Below are 25,525 nucleotides of genomic sequence, written 5' to 3'. Positions count from 1 at the left end.
AGAGAGCCTGGGGGCAACTTAGCTACACCCATCCTCATCCCCCCCACACTTTTTTTTTAAGACAGCACTAGGAATGCATTGTTAAGGGTGGGCAACATATTTCAAGCTAAGGATGTACATAATTTAAATTTGGAAACATTTCGATGAACTAAATGTTAATGTAATTTAATATTTCTGTTATAGGCATTGAAACACCCATATTTTCAAGTGGGACAGGTGTTAGGCCCTTCCTCACATCTTCTGGAATCAAAACAGACTTTAAATAAGCAGCTGCAGTCATTAGAATGCAAGCCAGCTCCTGCTGACCTAGACCCCAAGCCTCTGCCAGACGTAACCGACCAGAGTGTCGGACAGCCCCAGCCAAAGCACAGCCACCTACCACTGCAGTCCATTCAGCCGCCACAGGACGGGGACCTCCAGCAGCCTCCAAAGCAACAGAGTCAACCGAGACCGCCACAAACACTGTTTCCTAGCATCGTCAAAAACCTGCCAACTGTAAGTGGCATATGATTGAGCCAATGCATTGAGTGCCAGGCAGCTCTAATAACATTGGGGAAGATATAAAAGATCATCCTGTGTTAAAGCTCCTGCCTCCTCTGCGAGGTGCATGACGTGAGAGAACATTTTATTTGTAAGAAAGAAAAACTTTCTGAATGAAAGTTAAAAAGTTTGCATGCCATAGTTTTCCTTGAACAATTACATCCATACAAAAGAACTCAAAGAAGAACTGAAAATAATTGGGTACTCAAGAGTCCTGATTCTAAATTTCAGGAATTTTAACAAGAATTTTGCGCTGCTTTTAAGTTCTATTGCACTTGAATGGGTTTTAAGTGTCAGGCATAGTATAAAACTTCCTCTTCCCACTTCCAGGCAGATCCAGGAGCTCATTAGGTGCGGGAAGGTTTTAGTTGCCCACTCAGGTATACACCCCCACATCCATTTGCATTTGGTTAGGACTGAAAAATCTGAAAAACACTTTATCTAATTCCTTATCAGTTCACCATCCTCTAGTAAGTGAGAGCCTCCCATCCCCCACGGCACTGAGCATTTCTAGCATACTATTATTACTTGTTTGGTGTGTTTATTGTGTATTACCTGGCCCTTCCTCCTAGTGTGCAAGCTCTTTGAGATCGGGAATGTTTTATTATCAAGACAGCCCAGAACCTAAAGTGCTGCCTGCCACGTGGTACATTCTCAATATTTGTTGAAGGAAAGAGTGATTACCATTCTATTTTAAAACCACCTCCTAAATAAATGAAATAAAAGATCAATTGAAATTTAAAAAAAAAAAAAAAACTACCTCCAAGGTCCTAGGAGTCCTCTTCATCTTTGAGAAAGTACTGAACTTTAGAAGCTTCTGCCTATTATACTGACTTGAACTCTGGTTTCCCCTGGCTTTTAACAAAAGCTGAACACTCTTCTGGAAAGGCTGTCTTTTAGGTAGAGCCAAAATAGCTCTTACATTACCTTCCCTTTCTCCAGGAGAAACAGCCCTGGTTCCCCCATGAGCTCTGCATGTGATGTCCATTCACTGACAAGCCTCCAAGTCCCCTCCCATCTTTTCCTGCCCGAGTTAGAGCAAGGATGGATAGGGAGGAAAAACAGGTTGTCTGGAATCACGGGTCCACTGGTGCCACTAAGGGTTACATTCTTTGTTGTTGTGGTGGTTGTTTTATTTTCTTAGAAGACAAATCAAACATTGATGCAATCTGAGAGGGAAGGAAGGAAGCGGATATGTTGAGCAGCTACATGTAGAAGTAGCTACAAGCCAGGCATGATGCTAAGCCCGTGGGTGTGCCTTCTCACACAAGTTCAAGTACCAATAATAACCTAACCCTAAAGTTTTACATAGCTAACAAGTTCCAGAACTGGATTTGAGCATTGTTTCAACTAAAACTTTTAAATCTATTTTTTTTATACACGCTTCTGCGAAACATGTTAAATACCTTTACTTGGGCATTTGATCTTTAGGATTGAGAAAGTTGCAGGACCTCGTTTTTACCTCCCAATTTTCTAATTATGCTTGAACCCTTACTTTTACTTTTCTGTCTAACCATTCTATGTAACCTGTTGCCAGCTACAGATTTGTTTTTTATTTTCCTCCTGTATCTTCATGATGAAAAGAATGCAGTGAGCCCTTGAGCAGGCCACTAGAACCTTCTAGATTGACACTGATCCTTGAAATGGTACTCGTCCAATGATTGACCCTTGTCCTGACCCACCTTTGCTTCACTACTACATTGTAGTAAAGATATGAAACATTCTGTCCCCAAGTTGAATGAAGTCCACACATACCCATCTAATGAATTCATTGCTTGCTTTTTATGAAAACGGTGGCCTACAGATTCACCAGGTTTTTTTCCTTAGTGCTCACAAACAGATGACTTTAAAATCTTTGCCCTCGTTCTATATCAAACTTACTGATGTGATATTTGCAAAAATATACCTTCTACTTTGAAAACTGAAATAAAAACTATTTCTGTTTGCCCCTTTGCAGTCTTGTCAGACATACAGGATCACTTGGGTGTCGCTGACCCCATTCAGCACTGGTACCTAACACAGAGTTCAAATGGAAGGAGCCCAGAATGCAACTAATTGTAATCTTCCTCAACTCCACTCATCTGGACTTTAGAGGTTTCATTCTCTGTAGTCTGGAGATTGTTCTCCCTGGCCACGAAAATAACAGAAGAGAAATTGGCAAGCTCCACTGCTTGCCATCATCACATGGTGCTATCGGTTCACGCAGTAGCCCGCCCATCCCCTCCCAGCATAGCTGCCCTTCCTTCCGAGCTCTGTTCCCCAATTTTCAATTGCCTTTGGGATTTTTCAGTTCATCTGTGTCTCTTTAAATTTGTATGAAACCAGTTCATTGTCTGCCCCAAACCAGGACTCGTTCCTCATTCCATCTTTCTGTTAATGGTGCCACTATTCTGAGACACTCAGACTCAGGCTTTTAAAGCTATCCCTCCCATTTCCCTCTGTACATTACGATTATATTCAGGGCCTTTTTAACACAAACCTGAACGCTGTGCCTTAACCCATAGGGATTGTCTTTCTCACATAATTTGAAGTTGGGAGGCAGCAACCCAGAGCTCCTGCCGCTTCCAAAGAAGCTCCACCCCTTAGCAGGTGGCTTTCGTGCCTCTGGTGGCAAGATGACCATTGCTCTTTCAAGTGTGCCTCTGCCCTTGGGAGACGGAATCATGAAGGACACTAGAAAATATCTGTCTCCATGTCCCCCTCCTTCAGGCTGTCCCCACTTGAGAAGGCCATTAATTAAAGCTTTGGGAAGTGAAGTCATTTGTCCAAAGAGACACAGTCAAGTCTTGGTTTTCTGGATCCTTTACATCAATAAAAAGTCATCCAGATCCTAAATATGGAAGTCTTTCCTCCTCCTAAATTCAGATTTCTCCTCCCTCTGAATTCATGTCACATTTTTGGCAGGTGCTACCTATTTTTGTTAATGTTTTTAAATGTGCACATTATCTCCTTAAATACATTCGCGTACTGCATGGCGACGTCTCGGTCAACAATGCACCACAGTATGATGGTGGCCCCGGAAGATTGTAATGAAGCCAAAAGATCCCTGTTAATTTAGAATGTGTTTGTGTTTTCAGCTAAGTATTATTGCAAAGAATCAAAAGAGTTTAAAGATTTTAAAGTTAAAAATGTTATAGTCAGCTAAGGTTAATTTATTATTGAAGAAAGAAAAATATGTCTTATAAATTTAGCGTAGCCCAAGTATACAGTGTCTAAAATGTCAGCGGTCATGTGCAGTAATGTCCAGTCTTCACATTGACTCACCACTCACTCACCCAGAGCAGCTTGCTGTCCTGCAGCCTCTGCTCATGGTAAGTGTCCTGAACCTGTGTATCATTTGTATCATTTTTCAAAATAAACTTTTTAGTTGTAGATAGACACAATAATCTCTATTTATTTTTATGTGGTACTGAGGATCGGAACCCAGGGCCTCACATGTGCTAGGCAAGCACTGTACCCTAGCCCTGTATCATTTTTTATACTATATTTTTGTCTCTCCACACCCCTTTTTTGGTGCTGGGGTTTGAACCCAGGGCTTTGTGCTTGTTGAGCAAGTGCTTTCTTACTAAGCTACACCCCCAACCCCTCTACTATACTTTTCCTATGTTGAGATGTATGTAGATACACAAGTACTAACCATTATGCTACAGCTGCCCACAGTACTCAGTACAGTAGTGTGCTGTACTCGTAGCCTAAGAGCAATGGGCTACACCTTACAGCCTACCTGTGTCGTAGGCTAGACCATCTAGATTTGTGTAAGTCCTTTCTGTGATGTTTGCACAATGACAGAATCACCTCAGGGTGCGTTTCTCAGAATGGGTTCCGGTCTTAGAAGGCACAGGACTGGATGAAGGCTCCTTGAGAATGTGACTCTTATGCCTGATAGACTAGCTTGTGTAAAAGGCGTTCACAAAGGACTGAGGATTATGACGACTGATTTTCCCACAGAAGCTAAATGGTCCACTGGCTCATAAAAGTGCTAGAAGGCGTTGGGGTCAGACTATCCTCAAGGCTGGAGACAGCTGGGAAGAGTTTGAGGACTGTGATTTTGGAGCCTCCCATTCCAAGAAGCCAAGCATGGGTGTTTTCAAAGAAAAGAGGAAAAAAGATTCTCCACTTCGGTAAGATCTCAGTTTTCTCAGGAAAAGATATTTTTACCATGCATCAACTTTATTTTACTCATTTCCTTTTATGAACTATACCATAAAGGACAAAGAGGTAGCTTAACATTCTCTTCTCTGAAACACGAATCTTTCTGCTTACCTCTGAAAAGCTACAAAACTTAGGTTTTCACAGTGATGGATGATGATTTGCATGTGTGTAGGGAAGGGTTACTCTTCAGCTTTCATGATGCTCTGGTGCATTTATGTTTTTGAGACAGGGTCTCGCTGTGTTGCCCAGGCTGGTCTCCAGCTCCTGGGCTCAGCCTCCCAGAGCTGGGGCTACCCGTGCCCGCCAGCAGGCCCAGCTCACTCTTGGTCATCATTACACCCATTTGAAATTCCCACGCCAGTGTGCAGACGCAGAACACCGTGCACAGAGTTGATGGTTTCCTCTGATGGTGTTCAGATGAGTTCTCAGTTTCCTTTGTGTTCAAACATCTTTTGACCATTTTCTGAACCTTTTCTGAGAGTTACACGTCTCTAGCAGTTCCTTTTCTTTCTATGATTTATGTCATTATTATTTACATGATCTTTGAAGTTAGTCTAGGTTAAATTTTAGTGAACATTTTGGGAAAATACTTTGTTTTCTTCATCTTTGGACCAGAAGAGGAATAGGGAGAAAGTATCCCGAGTCACTTATTATCTAATAGCTTCTTAGCACTGTGCAGTGCTGAATTCTTCACCTGGGGCAGGGGGTACACATGTCCCAAAGAGATGGATAATAAATCTCTAAAGGATATTATGTATGCTGGGGTCATTCTTAATCAATTTCCAGATCCTCAGGTTCCATGCGTCCTCTTCCCTAAAATACACAAAATTGAGGGAAAAACATTTACATTTAAGCCCTCTCCAACTTTAGGCAAGAAAGTTTCCCCCCTCTACAATATTTCTGGTCTTGCACGGGCATTAAGATGTAACAACTTTTGGGGTGTTAAACAAAGGGAGAAACCAGAAGCCTGGTGCCTTCAGTTCAAGAGGCTTTCCGTTGTTCCTTATGCTCCTAATGTTGTCCCCTGCGTTAGAAATAGAGGCAGCGCTCAGTCGTGCATACCTCTAATCCCAGGTACTTGGGAGTCTGAGACAGGAGATCCCTTGAAACCAGCCTATGCAAAAAATTAGACTCAGAGAGAAGGGGCAGGGGGAAAGAGGGAGAGAGAGAGGGAGAGGGAGAAGGGAGAGGGAGAGGGAGAGAGAATTTTAGCTTTTGTTGGAAAGCATAGTGATTTAAAAACCCTAGAGCATGAGGGGTTAGGGGTTAGTGTTGACTATTCTTTTAGATGTACTAGAATGTTCTGTAGGACTATCTGATTTTGCAAAACCCAAAGATAAAAATTTTGCATAATTTTTTGGATGATTCAGAGTGTGTTTTATGGACCAAGGTGGTTAAAATTTAGTTAATGGGGCTGGGTTGTGGCTCAGAGGTAGAGTGCTCACCTACCATGCGTGAGGCACCGGGTTCAATCCTCAGCACCACATAAAAATAAAATATTGTGTCTACCTATAACTAAAAAATAAATATTAAAAAAAAGATTAGTTAATCAAGTCACGCCGTGAAATACTTTAACTGTAGTACACCCTCCCAACGTTCCATCTTCTATGTATAATTTTCTATCTACTCTTGGCAAGGAACAAGAAAATAAATTTATTTCATTTATGATGAAAATCAGATAGTATAGATAGAGACCAAATCTTGAAAATGTGCAGTGATTTGCATAGTTCTCTTTTTTAATTAGTTGTATCTGGGAGCCCAAGAGTTTGAAGAACATAGGTGGAGCATGTAGATGATCTGAAAACCTTTTAAACCCACTTCATTTTAATTTTACTGAACTTCTTCATGTCTTTTGAGGGTGGTAAAGGTCTGAAGCAAGACCTAAGCTAACATCTAGAATCTGCCTGATTCTTGTAAGGGAACAATTGGTTAATTTTCTCAACATCAGTGAACCTTTTCTCTTGAAATTCTTTAGTAAAATAAAAACTGTATGACAATAAAATGCTCATGTGGGCATTTCTTCCACATTTTTATTTTCTGGTACCTTTCAGTGGTCCTATACAACTTTAGGCATATGGTTATTATTAATAATATGATACCATTTCCCTAAACTTTTTTCATAATTTTTTTTTTTAATTGAACCCAGGGACACTCAACCACTGAGCTACATCTTTTTTTATTTTGAGACAGGGTTTCCTAAGATGCTGAGATGGGCCTCAAATTTGCAATTCTCCTGCCTCAGCCTCCCGAGTAGCTGGGATTATTGGCATGCACTACTGCATTGGGTTATTCATAATTTATTTGCTCCACTAAAAATCTCTGCAGAAGAGGGCACTGATATTCAGATAGGTTGAGTAACTTACCAAAGATCAGATGAGGCTTAATTCAAACCCAAGTTTTTCCCTCACTGATGCCACACCACCTCTTACACAATGGAGCCCACATACCTGGTGAAGTGAACAGCCTTGCTGTTCCTGCTCAGAGTCTCAGACAGCCAGGGCTTCCCCAGCAAGAATACAGAGTGCCAAATACTAAAGTGTACACCTTTTGTTTAACAGTTGTCTTTTTAAAAGTGAATAAAAGCAGGATATTTATATTTTATTTGTACCTGTAGACATGTATACTTGGTAAACTTTTATTGAATATGTAGTAGGTACTAAGCAAAGGTCTAAACATGACTTAGCTGTCCTCAACCCATCAAATACACCACAGCAGAACAAGACCTTCAAGACCTGTAGGACAGGGCAAGAGTGTCCTGGGTGCCACTGTGAGACAACCACAGGAGCTCCACAGTTCTGCCTGTGAACAGGTCTCTGACAAGCAGATTTGAGAACAGGAGAACTTTCCTAGATGGCACAGCCAGAGTGGCTGAGGGAGGTGTTTCCACTGCAGCCTTACCTGTGTCTAGTGCTCCCACACAGGGGGTGGCCCAAGTTCAAAGGCCATCCAAGTCAGTGTCCCTTGCCCACGGGTGGCTTGATGAGTAGGTTGTAGCAGTGTGGATTTCTAGAGAGTAGCCAGAGATGCTTGGAGGTGGGGACCGGCTGGGAGTACATGCAGGTCCTGGCAAAGGAAGAAGTCAGGCAGAGGGCGGGGGAGAAGAGGTCAGTCCTGAGGCTCCTCACAACCCAGAGTGTGCGTCTCAAAACAAATGACAGCCCGTCCTCAGGTGGTGACGGCTGCCTTGTGTACTGCTGTGTGGTCAAGATGGCCTTGGGAACGAGGCAGAGCTAAGCCTGGGAGCTGAAAATCCTCAATTTCCACATGGAAAAGGGGCTTTTACTGCCTTCCTGTCCAGCTCACCACTGTCCCACATTTTGAAAGTGCAGCAATTTCAGTAAATACAGATACATATCATACACAAGCAAGTTGCTGCTCGGTTGTAAAGCTTTGTGTCACATACCATCCAGTAACAGAAACAGTTCTGTGTGCCACTGAGTCTCCACAGCGGGGGCCTGTGCTCAGCATTCCTTCAGCCAGAGGACTGGGCGCAGCCTTCCAAGTGAGTCGCTTTGGCTGATGGAAGGATGCAGAGAGGTGGGGGAACTTCTTGATCTGGGCCTTACAGCCACCTTCTGTTGCCTTTCAAGGCTCTCAGAGGCAGTACCCTCAGGCTTCCACCACTCCACAGAGGAGAACAAGAGCTTACCTGCTGCCGTCCACCTAAAGTCTGACCCCCAGCTGTCATCTGCGTCAGTGGCTAAACAGTACTACTTGAAACAATCAAGATACCTTCCAGGTAAGTAGAGAAAATAAAACGTTTATTACTTGTAAAAAAAGTGTCTCATCAAAATAGTCCGATTCTTGTAAGGATGGGATTAGAAAATTCACTCCTCCCGGGCACGGTGGCACACGCGTGCAATCCCAGTGGCTTTGGAGGCTGAGACAGGAGGACTGTGAGTTCAGAGTCAGCCTCAGCAAAAGCAAGGTGCTTAGCAACTCAGTGAGACCCTGTCTCTAAATAAAATATAAAATAGGGCTGGGGATGTGGCTCAGTGGTCAAGCACCCCAGAGTTCAATCCCAAGTATCCCCCTCCCTCAAAAAAGAACATTTATAGTAAAATTTTTATCAATAAGACATGAACATGGTATTTGCTAGGTTTTTACCATTCATTACCTGATTGATCCCTTTTGAAAAATTGGAAACTCTTTTTAGGAAATATATTCTTGACCTAAAATCCCTATTCATTCTCATTAAGTCAAAATTTGAGAAAGACTGCTATTTATGACCTTCTATTTTGGTTCTTGAACTGAGAAAAGAGTTTTGGAGTTCTAATTTTCTGCATAGAGAATCTTCATGTCATTACGTTATGAGATGAGAATTTGCCCACTCTGCCTTTGTCATCAGACTAAAGCTGTCGGCCATCACTCAGGATGCTTCTTCATCTTAGGTTCCTAAAGAGTCCAAGAAAGTCATGGTTCTCTCATGGGCAGATACTATACAAAAGCTTCCAGAACCCCACTCTGGTCTCAGGATAGCTTTATTGTTAGTTTCTTATTCAGGATTTTCTGGAGGAGGATTAAGGCCCCAGAAGGAGTCTTCTCTGCAAACTCCCCAAAGCTGGATACAGATCTCCCACTTAGCCAAGTATAGCATTTATCAGCTGTTTTATAAATGTACTTATTGGATGACTAAGACATTTCCTGACTTTCCCCATTTCTTTTTTGTTGACGTCCCTTTTAACTGTGCCTCTTAAAAATACCTGTGTTGCAGACATTATGTGGCTTACTCATTCAAGCAGCGTATATTGTAGTGCTGGGGATTCCCAGCTCTACTCTCATAGAGCTCACCATCGTGTGTGTGTGTGTGTGTGTGTGTGTGTGTGTGTGTGTGTGTGTGTGAGACAGGTGTGTGTGTGTGAACATACACTGTAAGAAACAGTGATGGAGTGATGGTGCAGAGGAGGGGAACCAAAGTTGACTGCAGGCTGGGGAGGAGGGGGTCTGAAAGACAGAGTTTATTTAAGAACAGAAGGTTTAACATCTGGAGTTCCCTGAGCTGAGGGGAGAGCAGAATTCAGCCTTTAGGGCAGGGGAAGGAATTTGCATTTTATCCCTGGTCCACTGCAGGAGGTGAGTGGCACCTGAGGTATGTGTTAAAAAGACTGTCTGCTGTATAAATAATAGACTACCCAGGGACAAGGAGAGCAGCAGGGAGCTGGCTTGGGAGGCTCCTGCAGTCACCTGGAGAAAGAGAATGAAGACTTACAGGGTGGAAGTGGACTTGCTGGTGGATTGGAGGTGGACAGTGAGAGGAAAGGAGCTGGTCTGGAGCTTGAATCTTGGGTGGATGGTGGAGCCAGGTACTGAGATGGGAAGGACTCGGGAGGCACAGTGTGGGTAGGGAAGAGGCTGTGCCTCCCATTTGTGGGGAATTGCAGTTGAGATGCCTGGGAAACAGACCAAGGAGAGGTGGATGGGAGTGGAATAGAAGAGCCTGGAAAAGGTCCCAGAAAAACAGACTTGGGAATCTCCAGCAGCAGGCAGTCTGTACATCCTCAGACCCAGACAGGACCCATCACCCACCGAGAGACGAGGGGGAACATGGGCTTTCCTGGGGAGGTAGAGGAAGGAGAAGACAGCCAGCCAGATGAGGGTCGGAAAGCCAGAGAAGGTGGTTTCCAGAGGCCAAAAAGGGGAAATTCATCAGAAAGAGTAGTTTGCTGCTGAGCAGCTGGATAAGGAGGGATAGAAATGTCTAATTAAATTTGAGAGAGAGGTCCCTGGTGAGCTTGAGTTAGTTTCAATCTGGAAGATAGACCCAAAAGTACAAAGAACTGTTTGAAATCTAAACCCGTCACACAGATGGCATGCTTTGTCTTGACGATGGCCCCTCTGCACTGGATGAGGTTAGAAGGGAGGTGTGGCATTTAGAAATGAACCTAGGATGGACTGCAGGGGCCATCAACAGTGGAGACCTAGAGCAGGTCTGCAGGTGTTTGGAGATGCTCCCTGGAGAGGGAGGAGCGCTAATGTGCTGGAGGAGGGGCTGAGCCAGGGATGCAAGCCCTTAGGAAGGCAGAGGCCTCAGACTGAAGGCCACAAGGCTTGGAGTGCACTTTCAAAAGCAGCAAAAACACTGTGTTGTCATCTCTGGGTACCGGTAGATTTGTAAAGTTTGGTGTTGAAACCGTGAGAGTTCTACTCAGCCTGGATGGGCAGGGATATGAGAGTCTCGTGGAAATACACTTGTTTAAATAAGATAATCCACTTCTCTGACTGAAATTTACAAATCAGTCTTCTGACTTATTGAAGGGTGACTACTATAAATTGTTGGCAGAGGGTAAGTGGACCCAAAGCACACATTTTCATATTCTGCTTCCTAATGGGATTTTCAGGAATATATTTCATGGTATCTAAGACCTGTCTGATCATTTATTTTTTAACTAAAAAAAAATCTTAACAAATTCTGCAAATTCCCTGGGGTCAGAAGTATGGCTGTAATTGACACTTAAAAACTAGATTCAAAATTACAAAAAATTCCTTAAAATCTAAGCTTGAGCTGTCCTGTCACCCGGCTGCATTCTTTACCTTGAAGATGGCCTGTCGGAAGCTGGAAGAGGTTAGAAACTAGAATTGGGCTCAGTTCCGTCACTTGGAGAAACATTTACTGAGCACCTGTTGTGAAGCAGTAACCATGCAGAAGATAAAATCCAGATAAGAAGCAATCCTTGACATTTTAAATCCACAGTTAATTTCACAAGTGAATGTCTTCAGGGATAAAAATATCATTGTGGACTCTTCTTTACCCTAAAACCAAGTATAAAAGGTCTGATTAAGCATTGACCTTTAGGACTATGAGAGCTCTAGAAATGTACCGTATGATTACAGGACAGCATGATACTATAGCACAAGGACTGGCAGATCTGTGACACTGGCCTTCAGGGAAAGAACACAAGCACGTGTCATCGTTACTGAGCTGCTACTGACCAGCTGTGTACTTGGAACAAGACTTTTGAGATTCAGTTCTCTGTTTCTTTCAGTGGGACTGCAGTCATCCACTGGTTTACCTTGTAAGCCTTAGGTACTTCATTATCATAAGGGAGTTGCAAATAGAATATGCAATGGAATAGTCTCAGTGGTACCTTCTGGTGTCACCCTCTGCTCCTAGATCCAGTTGATGTCACCACTGCTGTCCAGCAGAGCAGTTTACTCTATAGCACTTTTGTTGTTGTTGTTGTTCTAATTATGACAGCTAATGCATCTGTACTCATTGTCCACAAATGGAGCACAGCTTTTCATTTCTCTGGCTGTACATGATGTAGAGTCGCACCGCACCACGTGTACAGTCATACACGTACCTAGGGTGATGATTAAAACCCTGGTTGGAGGATCCTTGTCTCCCCCCACATATCACTTACCTTCTTCCCTCCACCTGTTCATTCAGTGTCCTGTGGCACTTCTGTGTTTGCCTCTTAACATTTCACACAGTCTGTGTGACCTGTCCCTGTTCTGCTCTCCAGCCTCCTGTCGTTCCACACCCTGTTCTTGCTGTGCCCATGCTACACTGTCTCTTGAGTTCTCTCCCACCCTCTCCCACCCTCAGCCCAAACTGCCACCTCTCCCTGACCTCCCCACCCCTGGGTCAGGATTCACAGTTCAGCTCAAAGTTGCTTTTTTAGAAGAAAGACTCAGTTGTCCTCTTATTTACCTCCCTCACCCCAGATCCTTCCAGACAATCTGCATACTGCTAACTCCCTATTTAATTATGACCATACATGTCTCCCTCACTAGGTTGTAAGAGCCCAGAGAGTAGGAACTGGTCCATTCTGTTCATTGCTTTTTCCCTAATGCCACACACACTGCCTGGCATGTGGCGAGTACTAAGTAAATATTTGCTAACTGATTGTAAAATCTCCTGAGAGGCAAGAGATGGTCATCATGTGATATGCATCAATGTAATATCAAATTATCTTAATGTCTGCCTCTTCTTGTTAGGTATATAGGTGTCCAATAAAAGCTAATACACTGATAAATAATTTACAATTCTAGGATATATTTCCAATAAAGTTGTAATCTTTATCTTAATTAAACCAATTATCTTCAATAGTGTATGTATCTACTTTTTAAAAAACCTATTTAGGGATATTAAAAAGTTTAACTGGATTAAAAAAATAAATATTCAGGATCCATTCTTTATGGAACTATATTTATGTATACCGGGTTCACTTAAGGAGATTTTATATTTTTTTCTACCTTGTATTTGTCTTTTTGAGTAAAGGTTTTTGAATATGACTAACTGCTACCTACTGCATCCTTATTTATTGGGTAATTTCTTATTATAGTTCTGTTTGTAAGCGTTTTATTAGAAGCCAGAATCCACAGGCATTATATCCTATAAGGGACATGATTTGGCCACCAGGAGTGCTTCCTTGGAGAACCAATGACAGGTGGCTTTTGAGGCTCAGTGTTTCTGATTTCAAAACAGAATTATCGTGTATCTTCTTCATAACTGTGAAGCCTTCCCAGGAACTCCATTTGTGAAAAGCAAAAGCTTATACTGCCTGGAGAGTCACCACTTCCTAAATCACGGAGTCCTCAGAGTTGATGTCTACACTGGCTGGTGACAGCACCGTGGGCACCTAAGGCGGTGGGCAGCACGAGGTCTTTAGCATCTTGAGAGTGCCACTGCAAACTCCAACCAACCCCCTTGACTTCTAGTACCAAAGCCCAAGGTTGTCTTGACACTTCATAGATTCAGCAATTCACGACTAATGTCAACTTTCCTCTTTTCGGACATTTCTAACACCTGCTCCCAGTCCACAGGTGATGACATCCCATGGACACAGAAGCATCTGGCAGGCTCCATTCATGTCTGCTTTGGAAGTCCCTGGATTGCCCTGAGCTCCAGCTCTATGTCTGTCCCCCAGGGTCTGCCCTAGTGTACAGAAGCGAGTGAGTGACATGGAACTGTCTTGGTTTTGAAGAAAAATGTTTATACCCCCTCAATTTTTATGAGTCATTCAGCAAGAAGGCCAAATGTTCATTATTACTTTCCATATAGCAAGTATGGTCTGTCCGTGCTCAGATGTGTGTCAAGCGCTTGGGGTCATGTTAGGGTTCTTCGAAAGCTACACGTGAACCTAAATTTCTCTCTGTTCATAGTATGTTTAGTCTTTATTTGAACATGTGTATTTTTCCTTCAAGTTTATGATCACATGCTAATCTTTGAAATGACTGTTTTGTTCTTCTAAGGTGTGAATCCCAAGAATGTATCCTTCGTAGCTAGTGGAAAGAATATAAACCCATATGCTTGGAATAATCACCTATTTCCTAAGTCTCTGGGACCCATTGGCAGTGAATTTGCTTTCAAAAGGAGTAATGCAGGTAATGCAAGAATAGATTTAAAATGTAAATGTACGTAGTCTGCCTTCTACAGATGTTTGCTTTTAAATACATTGCACCTACCTTCTTCCAGTGGAGATGGGTGTGGCCGTGCAAGGGATACACAAAGCTTATGAACTATTGAGCACAAAGAGTGCCAAGGGAATCATTTGCCAGATCCTCATCTTCCATCTGGGTTCCTTCCTAAATGGATCTTCCTTATTGGAGGGTGTTTCTGAATTCTGCTTTACAAGAGAAAAGATTTTGACTTTTATATTTCCCCCAATGTAAAATATCTGGGTGCCAATCAAAGGGACACTTTGATATGTTGAGGTCAGAGTTGAGAAAGTAAGTATCCCAGGTACCTGTGAAGCAAATCCTTTCTAATGGCAGGGGGTTTCTAGTTTTAAGCTTTCTAAAAATTAAAGGAGAATCTAATTGGGTTGTTAGTTGACAGGCAGTTAAATCCTTTTATCTGAGCTATGATTCTTGGTCCATAAATTTGAAGAGAGTACAAAGAATATATCAGCAAGGCTGTCACAAAACACCCTTTATTCCCTTTTGAGTTAAAAGGTTTCTCAGTGATTCTGTCTCCATAAATGACAGAGACAAAGAGAGAGTCAGAGACAGAGAAGTAGCACTGGTATTGGAGCCCGCAAAGTCCCGACAACAAGTATTCATTTGCTGAAACATAAGCTATTTGGAAAAAGTCTCATCTTTCTTATTAAGAGATGTTTCTAAGAAAACTTTTCTTATTTAGTTATCAAAATTTATAATACTCATCTTTTTTTAGTAATTATGTACAATGAATCATTATGATTTTAACTAACCTAAATCAGACTTTGTTTCAAGTTTATATGGATTTTTGAGTGATCAATTTAAAGACTTTTAAAACTAAATTATATTTGGATAAAAACTGGAAGCTGAAGTATGAATGAAAATATAAAATGTGAAAAAAGAACTTGCTCATGTATTTTTACATCAATAATATGGGCATGAAATCATTATGGTCTTTAGATTTCATTGGTTATATTTAAAGGAGAAATACACTGATTTTAGGTGGATATTGACAATTACAATATGCCGGCGGTGACATCCTCTTGCATGCCGGACCTGGTGGTGCCTGCTTGAAATCCTGACTCTCAGGAGGTTGAGGCAGGAGGATTGAGAATTCAAGGCCAGCGGGGGCAACTTAGTGAGACCCTGTCTCAAAAGTAAAAACATTTTTTAAAAGGAAGAAAAAGAACATCCTCTTCCTAAACTTAGGATGAAAAGTTTTACATATCAGCAAGTGTGTGAAGAGGTATGGAACCCTTAAAAACGTGGGTGGCAATGGCCAAACAAGTTTGATGACTGCAGTTTTCATGAGGGAGCAGTCCAGTGAGGTGTTCTGGTTGGACGTTTTCACACCTAGACTTTCCACAATGTTTTTAGACTCTGAAAGGACTCACCCATCTGATAAAGCTGAGGTGTCTTACACTGGGGGCCTGTAATTAACTTATTTTTTCTCGGGTATATAAAGTGACATTCACAGAACCAACCATTTACACAGATCAATTAGAATGAAGCTTGAGTTTCAGGGAAATACTCACCTGGCATCAAAGGAAAGCCGTGACGACACAGGGGAGTGTCTTCCCATTTCAAGGGCTCATTCTGGATCTTTTCATTAATCACCTGATTCATTTTCCCTGCTTTTCCTGTAACATTCTCCTTACCATTCGCTCTTTCTTTCCACCTGCCTTCTCTTTAGAAGAAAGCATAATTAAACCAATTGAAAAACTATCATGCAATGAAAGTTTTCCTGAAAAATTAGAGGAGCCACAAGGTAATTTCTGGGCTTGTTCTTTGACTCTGTCGCCTAGTTTCCCTCTCTTCCTCCACCCGATCCCATCAGGACAGGCCAAGGTGACCAGCTTTCAGCATTTCCTCTCGTCTGTATTATCCTCCTTTAGTAGTTGGGATTTTAAGACTGACTCACTCTGAAAAAGCTCTATGCTTGTCTTCTTAAATTAACTATGGCAATTTATAGAAATCAAGTAGATAATTCTATTGAAAAGAATTAAAAGAATACTTTCTAATCTTGTGACCAGTGTTCCTTTAATATTTTTTTGATTCTGACGTTCCTATCTTGGGCATTAGCAACCATTTCAGTCAAGTTAATGGAGATGGTGGATTTCATAGGGAGCTGATGTCACTGTTTTCAACAAGGCCAACCCCTAACTCCAACTCAAAACTCTGTGGCTCACAGGACTTCAAATAATAAGCCAAAATAATTTAAGAAGACTTAACTTTCTGTTCATTTTTTTCCTCAGCAGCTTCTTTCTGCATTGTGTAACTGCTCCTGCGTTGCTTTTAATGTCTGATGTGCCCTCTTTTGTCTCTCACACGCTTTTCTGGTTTTGGACAAGTGATTTAAGCTAGTTTCCCCATCTATAAAATGGAGGAAAGCCTGTTTACCTAGGCATTACGATATAACTACACATAGAATTTTGTCACACAGTAAGGACCTAGGAAGTGTTCAATGGTGAGAATGAGAACAATTGATGTGTCCTGATGCCACTACTGAATACCATCATGGCTTCGAACTTCTCTTCTAAAAGTGAAAGACAATGTGATTCAAAATGTGTACCGGACGGAGGTGAAAAGAAAGGTCCACAGTGGTGATGGGCACCACGATGTTGAGGACGGACACTGAATACCAGATTCTGTGCTAAATGCTTTGCATGCATCTTATTCAGTCCCTACAACAACCTTAGGAGCATAAGTCCACTTCCAACAGACTTACAAAATGAAAAAAGGGGGAGAACACATCAGGGACAGAGCTTCCTGGCAGGAGATGCAGCCCCATGTTAAGAACTAGCATCATAAAGCCTGGTGTGTTTGGGGTGAACTGAGCATACCTTGGCCTTGACTTGGGCTTCTAGCTCATCCCCTTACTAATTGTGGGAACCCAGGCAAGTCTCTGAGCACTGCAGAACCCGCAGTGTGTCTACTGTTCTTCTGAGAGGGTTGTTCTAGGGAGTGAATAAGTCTCTGGCAAGTGCAGCACAGTGCCTAGAACATAGCAGGTGCTCAGAAAATAACATTTAGAAGTAATGGGGGTAGTAATCAAAGTTATTCTCTGGCACCCTAAAATATTCACCTTCTGACTCTGAAACTTTGGATACGCCACTAGGAAATCTTGGAAGTTACAGTACTTACAATCCTTCCTTTCTCAAAAAAGAAGTGGGGTCGGCTGGCCAGAGGATCCACTTAGCACCTCTCGGTGCCACAGCCTCAGGTAAGAGTGACTCAGAGGTGGTTTGAGATTTCTGAGCAGAGCAGAGCTTTTAAAAGTTCATACAGTCACTTTTTCTGAATGAGACTGTTTAACCAGTGTCACCTTATTAACGGAGTTCTAGCTGGTTCTGTCAAAATGTTCTGTTTTTCTTCTAACAATGTGGTTTGAAAGTCTAATAATTAAAAGAAGAGCTGCCTCTAATTAAGTGGTCACTGTTTGCCAGCCACAAAAGGCTCTGTGGAATTGTCATTTAGTCCCCAAAGCCACCAGGGGGGGTGGTGCTCTCTTTATGGATGTGGAAATTGACCTAAGCTACTTACCCAAGCTCACAAGGTTCTGTGGAGCCAGCACAGAAACTGGGCTTGTCACCTATCATTCCAGCGACTTGGGAGGCTGAGGGAAGGGCACTGCAAACAGGAAGCTGGCCTCTGCAACTTAGCAAAGACCCTGTCTCAATATAAAATAAAAAACAGGGCTGGGGTGTAGTTCAGAGGCGGTGCTCCAGGTTAAATCCTTAGTACCATGCAGACACACAAAAAGAAAGAAGAGAAACAAGTGGGCTTGTCCATTTGCGAAGAGGGGCTTTGCCACATGCCAGGATGTGAGAGGAGGCCTGTGTCAGCGCTCTCCTGCCGCACGCCCCTGGCGCAGAGCAAAGGCTTGGTCAGTAGCGTGCGCTGGCCTTGGGCGTCAGGGCGTCTCTGCAGGCTCCCTCAAAGGACAGAGTCCACGTGGCAGAACCTTCCCACCTGGCCTTTGTTGGATGGCAGTGTTAGGTGAGGGAGGGTTTGTTCCTCCATTCTCCAGTGTCACAGCTAACTGAGTCACGTGCTCCCTGGTGGCATGGCATATGACAGCCATGTGCAGAGGTTCACTCTTGAAATCTGTGCCTGAGCCTCCCCAGGTCTGGCTGTGAGTGTTCTCTAAATTATTTTAATCTAAAATAGATATCCTTAGTGAAGCACCTAAAATAAGCATAAGAGATAATCAGAAGTTGGGTAAAGATACTAGATGTCACCTATAATCTCAGTGGCTTGGAAGGCTGAGGCAGGAGAATCACAAGTTCATAGCCAGCCTCAGCAAAAGTGAGGCACTAAGCAACTCGATGAGACCCTGGCTCTAAAGAAAATACAAAATATGGCTGGGGACGTAGCTCAGAGGTCAAGTGCCCCTAAGTAAGTTCAATCCCTGGAACAACAACAACAAAAAAAGTTGTCTTTTCATTTACAATTTGACCCCTAGAGTATTCTCAGCCTAAACTAACTAGGATCATATATTGAAACCATGGATTCAAATTTCCAGTCTTTAAAGTTCATACTATTACAGCTCAAAATGTAAAAAAAAAACAAACAAAAAAAAAAACACTGAGTCATTTTAACTTTTTCTTACCATACTGTAAAGTCTTAAATAGTACTCGGTTGCTTTATCTGTAAAAATAATTGTTCCATTATCTCTCTGCTGAAACAAAATCTATCTATATAAGTAAACATTTTCTATATAGCAGTCATTTTTAGAATTCCTCAAATAATTTAAGTCGGCCTTTCAACGAGTCATTCACCATGACTTAGCAGCAATTTTTAATATAAAAGCAGAAAATCATGTCAAAGCATTCTGTTATCTGGATACCTGCTCTTAGAAATTGAGTGGGTCTTAAAAAACTCTACAGGCCTTTATATATTTATTAATTCTCAGATTAGCATGTGTATTCCTGTTTTCATTTTTAAAGTAAATACTTTCCCATAATTTTTCCTCTCTTCATTTGCTCTGCTTATCCTATTTTCCTACAGACGGTGATAGGAGGAGAGGTAAAACAAAAAGAAGTAAATATTAATCACTCTCAAGTGGTCCAGGCAAATACTTAGGAAGACACTGTTCTGTAGGAGACGTGTCTTCCAGTCTGCCCGTTGGGTGGCAGTTTCCCACAAGAAAGTAAAACCAGGTCATTACCATATTTATTGGACTTTTTTCTCTCCTCTCATAGTCTCCCTCTCTGCTTTTCTTCCTCACCCTCAAGTTTTGAGAAGAAAAATCAAACTAGTCTCTCCCCGCAAACTTCCTCATACCTCCTCATCCCCTGCTTTGAAAGGAGCAACAGGAATGGCGAGGAGTAACTTCTTATACAGGCACCAATGGGTGCCCAGGGCCTGGGCTAAGCACTCTGTGTACACTAACTCTGTTACCAAAGGCTCATGGTCTCCACCATACAGAAGTTTTATATCTGATTTATATCATGGCATTGATAAAATTCTTTGTAACCCCTTTAGCATTTTCTACAAAAAGTTAAATGCCCTTGGTAGAACAAATGCAATTTTTATAAGAAACATACAGCCCGACATGATGGGGCTGACTGCCCGGCTCCTGGGAGACCCTGACGTGCAGGTCATGGTCCAGCTGGGCATCGAGGCATTTCTGGCCCTGCGGTGATATCTGGGCTCTGGTGTCAGCTACTAGGTTCTTCTTGAAGGGTGCTTGAGTCCCAAAACACTATAATTTCTAGAAAAGGAATCCTAAGTCTCAGCACTTCCAGTTTCTTGGCAAAACGCTTTCCTTTTCTAAGAAGTTTTTAAAAAATGTTGGCCTGAACACAGTTGGACTTAAGTGCATTTAGGACTTGACAGAGGCTGTCGAGACCTGGAAGGCTTTTCTTTTTGGCACTTCTCAGACCCCTCACATCTAACCCAGGAACCTCTCCCACTATCTTAAGACCATGTTCCCTTTCCGCTTCCCTGAATTGGGCAGGCTTATCATCTCTCCCTTTCCCTCTGCTCCCAACCTCACATCCTCTCTGCTCTGCCCACGGTACCATTTTGACCTGTGGCCCTCTTGGGTGAGTTTGATCATTTAACTGATTGATGTTTTTTATGTTCCACTGATTACAATGAAAGGGCTTTTCTTGGAAAACACGGTGCCTTACATATTTCTCTGCTTTTTTTTAGCCAGCTTCTGAATGACTTTGAGAGATTCAGGCTTCCTAAGAGTAGGATGAAATACCCGACAGCCCATTCATTTGGAGAGCTGTTGGCCTCCGGCCCCAGCCAATCTACACAGCAGTCAGGGCAGCTTTTGGTCCAGGGCATTCTGCACTCATGCTTTGTTCACTGTAAACTGAGGTTAGAGCCACGTACTCACATGGTTTGCTCCTGCTACCCAGTGTTACAGTAAAGTGTAAGAAAAACAAGGGAACCATGCCAGTAGGTCTAATATTGCTCACGTGAGGGGTGTCAAATGCTTAGATTCATTTCAGTGTACTCCCAGAATGGCAGCTACTAGTCAGTGTGAAAAGATTCAATCCCAAATGGAAAGACTGAGCATCCCGCAGGTAAAATGCCTATGAAAACTGGCTCCTAATTTGAAGTAAGGAAGGGGTAAGAGAAGAATGTTCTCTGTAAAAATTGACTTACTGTTTTGTCACTTATTTGAGATGTTTAAGCAATTTTACTTTATCAATTGTTGAGATAACAAGTATTTAGCAGATTTGAATTTTTTTGTAAATTTTTAAGTAGTCAAATTCATAAATAAAACAAAACTTGTGATTAAAGGTCTGGGATTCTAGAACATGTCATCACTTAAGGGAGTTGTGTTATGACCCATAATTGTCCCAGTTTTTTTAAAAATGAAGTTTTTTGCTAGGCATGGTGGTGCACACCTATAATCCCATCTACTTGGGAAGCTAAGGCAGGAGAATCTTAAGTTGGAAGCCAGCTTGGGCAACAGAGAGAAACCCAAAAAAAGAAAAATGAAGTTTCTTAATTCTAGAAATCATATTTTCATTTAAAAAAATCTATAATAGGACCCTATATGGGTACTTCCATGAAGCCAAGGTTTTATAGGACCCACAATACCAAATATATTTTCTGTAATGATGCTGCATTTGAATATTGCATTGTGGGTACTGCTCACTGACTTTGAACCAGGAATCTCTCTTCTTTCTTGAATGTTGCCTGTCTTAATGTGAACTATTGGAAATAGAGCAGCAGCAGAATGATAAATCAGAAACGTTAGCTCTCATGCTACCGAAAATCCTAATAGTGCCACTGTACTACTACAATTTTTGCTTTTAAAATTAGAAAAAAAAAATCTCAGATCTTAATCTTTTAAAGGTAAATTTGAATTTCTCCCATAAAATGAGAAGATGAACTGACTTGTTTTTAATTTGATAATCAAATGAATAACATTCTAATTTCTGATTCTGATTTCTTTCAGAATATGCTTGGAACACAAAAACTGGCCGGGGGCCATTTTCAGGACCTACCTACAATCCTACAGCAAAAAATCTAAATATCTTGAATCGTGCACAGCCAGTCCCTTCAGTGCACGGGAGGACAGACTGGGTGGCCAAGTACGGAGGCCACCGGTAGGACCTCTGGTGGGAACTCTTAGCATTGCTCCACAGAGTATGTGCAAGTCCCTGACCTTGGGAAATGTCTACAGATGTCTATTTCTACTGAGATCTGGAAGAAATATGCAATAGTGGGTACTTCAAAGAGCAAAAATCATCTCCTATTTTCTTTCCTGGAAACGAAATGCATTTTCTTAGCATCGTTGCCCACAGTGCTGATGTGTGGGTAGGACTTTACAAAGTATTGAATAAACTATTTGCCAAAGTATCAAGTATTTGATCTACAAATTAACAGATAGTAAGTACAATAAGACGCTTCTTTTTAAAAAATGCCTCCAGAAAATAAGTGTTTCAAGTGTTGATTTTCCTTTGTTGTATATTGGCCTCGAAATGTGATATCACTTTGCAGTGATTCAGCTGAGAGGGTTTTTGTTTTGTTTTTTCCTGGTAGTGAGGCAGACTGCTGTGAGCTGTGAGTTCTGGGTCTTGCTTGGCTACTGCTCTGCTCTCCCACTTTGGCAATGGCAGGACTGTAAAATTTTTTTCTACTTTGACACTATGAGCCCAATGGCAATTCCAATCTTGAGCAGTATGTTTCCTTGGAAATAAATTTCCACTTAACATAGAAGATGTCTTCTCCACTAGATCTTAGTGGAGAAAAGGCCCATTGTTTGAACTTGACCAACACAAGGGCTGTGAGTTGGTGGCCTGTCTGACCCAGTGGCTTAATGACTTCACATTGAACACATCAAGGTTCTCTTGTCATCGCATCAAGAAAGTTTTTGAAACTGTGTCTGATGCTTGTTCATTTGACTTGCAGAATACTTTTTTCAAACATGTTCCTACCACAGGCAAAGATGAAGTGGGCCAGCCGGTCCCCAAAGCAACATTTGCCACCGCAGGCCATTGACTCGGCTTTGACCATCGTGTTCGCTTGACAGAGCAGATGCATTCAGTTGCCATAGCAGTGGTTTCACTTAGTACAGCTTTTTTCTTAGTTTTATTCTCAAACTGGTATATAAAACAGACATTTTGAACTTAGGGGGCTATTCTATTTAAACCTGCCACCTTATGGACTGGACATTAGTACTGTATATTCCTTTTCAAAAATAATGTTATCAGCTGCTGACATTTTTATGTATTTTATGGCTTTGTAACAAATGTTAATGTAACTGGTATAATATTGTGGGCATTATCCAAAGGCATTATAAAATAATGATATTTTTGTATAGAAGATTCAACTGTTCAGGTTTCACATGCTGAAATCTAAAGGGCAACATACCTGTCAGTAATGGTTATATGTAAAGTTTTAATGTCCCCAAAGCTAATAAAAATTATTTTGTTTCTGAAAAACTAAAACTCTGAATATATATTTAAATAAATATGGCTAACTAGTGTTTTCTTTACATTTTTAAATTTTATACCCTGAGACCTAAATGTTGTTTTTATTAGTAGCCTTTGGGGGGGGGGCAGTTTTGTTATATTTCTATAAAGGAGTGCCCATGTTTCCCCTCTTCCTCCTCCTGACTCAGATATGCCCTAGTAACATCTATGTCACCATGATACGTGTTACACTGATGAGCCAATATTGATACAATAATTGAAATCCATTTTGTATCAGCTCTTCATGTTGTACATTCTTAAGTGTTTTGACAAAACGTATAATGTTATGTATCCACCATCATAGTACCATGCAGATGGTTTACTGTCCTAAAACACTCCAGTGTTCTACCCAATCATCCCTCCCTACCTCCCCCCAAATTCCTGGCAACCACTGATCTATTTACTGTCTCTAGTAACCATTCCATTTTCAGAAGGCCATATAGTTGGAATCATATGTTAACTTTTTTAGATCGGCTTCTTTCACTTAGCAATATGCATTTAAAGTTCCTCCAATAAGCTTGAGAGCTTATTTCTGCTTATCACTGAATAATATTTCAATGAACAAATGTACCACAGTTTATTCATATCTTGGTTGCTGGAGGATATCTTGGTTGCTTCCAGATTTGGGCAATTTTGGATAAAGATGTTATAAACACTTACATGCAAGTTTTTTGTGTGGACATCCATTTTCAGCTCACTGGGGGAAATATCAAGGAGCATGAATGCTAGATTGTGTGGTAAGACTATGTTTAGTTTTGTAAGAAATTGCTAAAATCTCCTCCAATATGACTATGATATTCTACATTCCTGCTAGCAATGAGAGTTCCTGTTGCTTTACATCCTCAACAGCATTTGGTGGTGTCATTTTTCTGGACTTTGGTCATTTTAATAGGTATACAGTGGTGTCTCATTTTAATTCACAATTCCCTAATGACATGTTTTGGAGCATCTGTTCACATGCTTACATGCCATCTATCTATATATCTTCTTTGATGAAGTGTCTGTTCAGATCTTCTGGTTAGTTTTTAAACTGGGTTGTTCATTTTCTGTTCAAGTTCTCTTTATATTTTGGGAAAGAGTCATTTATCAGATATGTCTTTCGCAATTTTTTTCTCTTAAGTCTGTGGCTTTTCTTTCTTGACAGTGTCTTTTGTAAAGAGGAAGTTTTTATTTTTAGTAAAGTTCAATTTTTTTTTCATGGACAAGTACTTTTGATGCTATATTTAAAATATCACCACCAGGGCTGGGGATACAGCTCAGTTAGTAGAGTGCTTGTCTTGAATGCACAAAGCCCTGGGTTCAATCCCCAGCACCACCAAAAAAAAAAAAAAAAAGTGTCATTCACCAAACCCAAGATCACTTATGATTTTTCTGTGATGTTATCATCTGGTGTTTTTATAGATGTGTATTTTACATTTATATAAATAGATCTCTGATTCATTCTAAGTTAATTTTTGTAAATAATGTAAGTTTCTGTGTCTTCTTTTTTATATCAATGTCTGATTCCAGCATCGTTTGTTGAAAAGCCTATTCTTTCCCGATTGAATTAGTTTGCTCTGTTGTTAAAGAATAATTGGCTATATGTATGTGGGTCTATTTCTGGCCCCTTTCATTCTGTTCTGATCTGCCTGTCTTCTTCTCATTAATACCACACCATACTGTCAGTTCTCTGACTTTGTTTCTCTCCTTTGATATTGTATTGATAATCATGGGATTTTTGCCTCTCCGTATAACCTCTCGAATCAGTTTATCAACATCAAGAAGATAACTTACTTGGAATATTGACTGGCATTGGGTTGAGTCTATCAACTTGGTTAAGAACCGACATCTTCACCTTGTGTCTTCCTAGCCATGTACATGGAATCTCTCTCCGTTATCTGGGTCTTCTTTGATACCTTTCATCAGTTTTGTAGTATTTCTCATACGGATCTTGTACATGTTTTGTTAGATTTATACATAAGTGTGTATTTGGGAGTTCTTGGTGCTAATGTAAATGTGTTCCATTTTTAAATTCAGATTTCAATTGTTCATTGCTGGGATGTAAGAGCAACTGATTTTTTATATTAATCTTATATTCTAATAATTACTAGTTCCAGGAGTTTCTTTGTTGTTTCTTTGGAACTTTCTACAGATGGTCATATCATCTACAAGAAAAAAGTGTTTTATTACTTCCACTCCAGTCAGTACACCTTTTTTTTCCCTTTCTTGTCTTGTTGCATTAGCTAGGATTTCTGGTGTGAGTACTGAGTAGAAATGGTAAGACTGGAATTGCCTTGTTTCTTATTTTAGCAGGAAAACATCTCATTTCTCCCTATTAAGTATGATGTTAGCTGTAGAATTTTTGCAGACATGTTCTATCAAATTGAGAAAGTTCTCCTCTATTCCTCATTTTTGGCGGTGGGGGAGGGGAGCTTGTTATGAATAAGATGTGCAATTTTGCCAGATCCTTTTTTCTGCATCTATTGATGTGATTTTCATCTTTAATCTGTTGTTATATGTTGGATTAC

The 25,525-nt window shown here is 41.2% G+C and overlaps 1 protein-coding gene and 1 long non-coding RNA gene across 12 annotated transcripts in view; one reads left to right on the top strand and one right to left on the bottom strand.

Annotated features, from left to right (window-relative positions):
* Mak (male germ cell associated kinase) overlaps positions 1 to 23,017 on the top strand; it is a 54,885-nt gene extending 31,868 nt beyond the window's left edge. For 3 of the 11 annotated variants that reach the window (XM_078020523.1, XM_078020522.1, XM_078020531.1), the window contains 7 exons: positions 184 to 495; positions 4,489 to 4,661; positions 8,283 to 8,431; positions 13,888 to 14,019; positions 15,767 to 15,841; positions 17,192 to 17,296; positions 21,500 to 23,017. In XM_078020523.1, the coding sequence (XP_077876649.1) occupies positions 184 to 495; positions 4,489 to 4,661; positions 8,283 to 8,431; positions 13,888 to 14,019; positions 15,767 to 15,841; positions 17,192 to 17,296; positions 21,500 to 21,654 (1,101 nt within the window). In that variant the 3' untranslated portion in view covers positions 21,655 to 23,017. Of the gene's footprint in view, positions 1 to 183; positions 496 to 4,488; positions 4,662 to 8,282; positions 8,432 to 13,887; positions 14,020 to 15,766; positions 15,842 to 17,191; positions 17,297 to 19,083; positions 19,236 to 21,499 lie in introns of all 11 variants that reach the window. The other 8 variants (XR_013425419.1, XM_078020524.1, XM_078020527.1 and 5 more) reach the window with 8 other exon arrangements.
* LOC120888959 (uncharacterized) lies at positions 4,670 to 12,209 on the bottom strand. The gene is made up of 3 exons (XR_013425422.1): positions 11,224 to 12,209; positions 7,591 to 7,755; positions 4,670 to 5,505 (listed from the first exon to the last, which is right to left on the bottom strand). It is a non-coding gene; the product is annotated as an uncharacterized LOC120888959 (long non-coding RNA).
* Positions 23,018 to 25,525: the final 2,508 nt, after the last annotated feature.

The sequence above is a fragment of the Ictidomys tridecemlineatus genome, chromosome 8, assembly GCF_052094955.1.
Source record: "Ictidomys tridecemlineatus isolate mIctTri1 chromosome 8, mIctTri1.hap1, whole genome shotgun sequence".
Classification (NCBI taxonomy): Eukaryota; Metazoa; Chordata; class Mammalia; order Rodentia; family Sciuridae; genus Ictidomys; species Ictidomys tridecemlineatus.
This window is presented reverse-complemented; position numbering and strand designations above follow the sequence as displayed.